Below are 3,855 nucleotides of genomic sequence, written 5' to 3'. Positions count from 1 at the left end.
TGATTCATCCAGTTATTTAAGTTATTCAATTTGGGGGGGGGGGGGGGGGGGGGGGGGGGTGGTTGGGGGTTCTTGTAGTTCCATTTAGACGTTGGCATATTTATTTCTTTACTTCCAAAGCCATGTTGGTGGGTTGGCTGAAGTACAATTAACCCTACGTGGGGATGTGTATCACATTCATTGAGTTCCATTCACATCTTGTATGCGTCACATACATCTTTGCCGTTATTCTACGTATATATACTTTAATATCAACGACACAATGCGGACCATAGTCATTTGTTTAGCGGAATTAAAGATCACGTGCAGACTGCATTGAAGGGTAATATGAATGTCTTTTACTGGGACTATTCCAACAATAGCTCAAGGCTGCCGGTTTTTTCCCCCTACAATACCCACAAACCCACCCTTTCCTCATTACATGCTGCCCAGCTGATTGCCCAGCTCCTTCTGCTGCCCTGATACACTACAGCAGCTCTCTCCTTGCTGGCCTCTCTGTATGGCCTCCAGCTGAAACTGAACACTGCTGCTCCTCCAAGTAACAATCAGGCAAAAGCAGGAGCTATTTCATTATTGATATTGAGTATTCAAGGCTATATAAAGGCTGTTTTATCACAAAATATGGCCTACTTACAAGATTCAAGACAGCCATTTAAAATGTCTTTATTGAATGGTTTTATGCTTGCTCCAGGACTCCAGCACCTTGTGCTGTATATCTTACCTCTAATTTCTCTCATTACAATTTCTTGTATGGCTGCATTTAGGCTGTTTTCAAGAGCCGCTGTTCGGACAAATTAATCTACCTCCTCCGGATGACCTACCTGGTAGCTCATTGTCAGACTAATCTAAGAAATAATGCTAACGGCTCACATTGTGCTGGCTTGTAGTGTACAAGAGCCCTAGACCACCGTGCCTTATCACTGTATCACCTCTTTGCTTCTCATGCAAACAATCTCATCTACTGGCGTTACTTAGAGTAGGTTTCACAGACAGATTTAGCAGGCTATGCGTGGCTCCTCACTATGGCTGTTACAAGTATGGTGAGGGTGAGCCTTTACTACCACTTTACTTAGACCATCGTGATGATCACAGTTTTTCTTTACTCTGGCTCCTAATGGTGGAAAGAGCTCCCCACTACAGTAGAGTCTATTGTAAGATACAGACTGAAAAAACACATATTGAAATTGCATCACAGCTCAAGTAATGTTGAACTATGACCGCTTTTATGGCTTACTAGCTCCACCTATGTACATCTGAAACTATATCCTCAAGAACTAATTTGCTGCTCGAGGAACTACATTTATGTTGTATGTTTACGTTGCTGTTAAGTTATGCATTAACAGTTATCGGCAGTGACCCTAACGACTTGGCACCAGCTCTGTGTTGCCTAAACCTTTTTGATCGCACTTACGCAAGTCACTTTGGGAAGAGCATATAAATGCTTCAATGTAATGTACTGCAGCTATCTAGCCAAATAGCCTCATGAAATAATATAGCACATTAAAATACTGTTGACAGCATCATGGCAGGTCATCCGGGCTTCACTAATAATGACTACTTAATTTAAATACTTCATATTTCTATTTGGTGTAAGGTCTCCTTCAGGCTAGCAAGATCCACTTGACACAAATATACCTTTCAAAATGGTACCGGTGTAGAGCCCAAGTTCATGATCAAATTCACAACTTGGTACACTACAGTTCTCTAGAATAAACTTTTAACGTCGCTTTTTTTTGCTAGCTAGTGACCCATTGTTTTCAAATGAAAATGTCACTGATGGGAGTCTAATAAAAAGACTGAAGGGCTTGTCTCAAAAGTTTTCTGTGAGTAGCTAGCTATCGTTTATGTGTCGTTTCGTAGGTAGGTGGTACTAACCCTGTAGGACTAGCATTTCGCTGCTCTGATGAGTGATGTCAGCAGGGCTGCTTCCACACCAGCCCGGTTCAGTCTATCCCCAAAGTGCTTTGTCCTGGACGGTGAATAATTATTTAAAGAATGCGTCTTGCTTCTGCTCAGTGTTACTGCACATTTACCCCTTCTGTCAACACCAATCTCAGAGGCTCACAAGTGGGCCCTAACCTCACAGAGTCCTTTGGTTGAGTAGAGTATGCAGCAAAGAAGTAGCTCTAAGAACCTAGTCAGAGAGTACAGGAGGCTTAACTCTGGATTAAGAAAAGTCAGTCTGTTAATAAAACACACTGACACACATACACGCTTGAAACACAAGCGCACATTGAACTGAAAACACCAATCTACCTTCAGACACCGAAATGATGCAAGCCATTAGATATTTATTGTCATCCAGTTTAAATGCAAAATGGAATCATCACAATGGTAAATACGACGATAATAAAATTTGATAATAAATAAAGCACAATACAGTACAGACCGATATAGGACGAAGAGCTGGCTGTATTCTGATACTGTAAATAGGTGGTAAAATGGCACTCAGCTGCAGCGTTGTGGGGGGGGAGGAGGGGGGGGGGGTCGATCCTGGGGACCTTCTGGTCCTGAAATGACACGTTCGTGCTGAAAAGCACAGCACGGGTCAGACAGAGCGTTAGCGGGTTAGCGGAATACTGATAGCACAGCTGGGTAACACAGTGCAGACCGCACAGTGGGGCACAGGCAGTGCAGTCATGTATCGGAGTGCACAGCACAGCGGGCTGAGGGGAGACGGATAGTGCAGTGTGGTTAGTAGGGGTGATGGGGTGCATGGGGTAACTGGTAAGGCGGGGTAACTGGTAAGGCAGGGAAACTCTGACAGGCGATATATTGGGGGATATGTTCCAGTCCCTAATAAACTGTTTTACTTCTGCAATAAAAAGCCAAAGAACCCCACAGTTACAAAATGAATTGTGCGCTTGTGTATGTCTGTGCGCGTGTGTATGTCTGTGTGTGTGTGTGTGTGTGTGCGCGTGTGCGTATGCAAGTTGTGTGTTAAGGAACGGAGGAGAGAGCCTGAAGCCCTGGTACTGCAGAAACAGCCACAAAGAAAAAAAAGGAATGCGTGTTCATTAGATCCAAAATGGCCGCTTTTCTGTCCAGACAACACTGTAGCGCATCACCCTGTCTGTCCCTATGACAGAGAGAGGAGATGCCGGCACTCAGCCTGAGCACAGAATGTGTACAGGACGGGCATGTTGGATACATTCTCACACACTGCCAGGCTGCATCAGGGAAGGCGCTGTACAGATAAGGCTTTCTGGAGAAGTAAACTGAAGCTCTGAGAAACTACACTACTGAATATGGAAGGGGCAGGGCTTGGAGCACAGGATGTGGTCACAGAGGGGAGGGGCAGGCTATTCTTCAGTGGGAGGAGCAGGAGGCGGGTCTTCCGCAGCCACGCCCATCTGCGATCCCTCATTGTCCTGCTCTGACTCCGACTTTTGCTCCTCCTTCCCATCACCCTCACCCCGAGCTTCACCCTCCCCCTGCCCCCCACCCCTATCTGGTTGGACGGGCTCTCCAAAGCCGGCCCCCTCCCCTTGAGGCCCCTCCCCGTCGTACACGATGTCCTCTGGATTGGGGGCAGGAGGGCAGAACTCTTCGTCTGGGAGGAGCTGCTGGAACACGGCCTCAGCCTGCAGGGAAGGCAGACAGAGAGAAACACCGCTCAGTATGTACAGCATGCTAACAGACCCACCGCTAACGCAGCAGAGTGGTTTACAGTGTGAGGAAAGCACACGCACCAGTGCGATGGCGTTGTCGCTCCCCAGCGCAGGGTCCGGGCCTGTGCACGGGTACACATTGCTGGGCAGGCTGTAGCTGCTCCTGTCCACGCCTGAAGAGTCTCTCATGTTGAAGTACAGAGCCCACAAGAGCACCGGCTTCTCACCGTCCACCTCGCCTGGA

General features: G+C 47.0%; 1 protein-coding gene across 3 annotated transcripts in view; it reads right to left on the bottom strand.

Moving 5' to 3' along the window:
• Nucleotides 1–2,269: 2,269 nt before the first annotated feature.
• Nucleotides 2,270–3,855, bottom strand: part of chm (CHM Rab escort protein) — a 46,924-nt gene continuing 45,338 nt past the window's right edge. For all 3 annotated transcript variants that reach the window (XM_035431910.1, XM_035431912.1, XM_035431911.1), the window contains 2 exons: nucleotides 3,693–3,850; nucleotides 2,270–3,584 (listed from right to left, as the gene is read on the bottom strand). In XM_035431910.1, the coding sequence (XP_035287801.1) occupies nucleotides 3,303–3,584; nucleotides 3,693–3,850 (440 nt within the window). In that variant the 3' untranslated portion in view covers nucleotides 2,270–3,302. The remainder of the gene's footprint in view (nucleotides 3,585–3,692; nucleotides 3,851–3,855) is intronic.

Source organism: Anguilla anguilla, chromosome 9 (genome assembly GCF_013347855.1).
Source record: "Anguilla anguilla isolate fAngAng1 chromosome 9, fAngAng1.pri, whole genome shotgun sequence".
In the NCBI taxonomy this organism is placed as follows: Eukaryota; Metazoa; Chordata; class Actinopteri; order Anguilliformes; family Anguillidae; genus Anguilla; species Anguilla anguilla.
The sequence above is the reverse complement of the archived record's forward strand: the minus strand, read 5'-3'. Positions and strand labels throughout refer to the sequence as shown.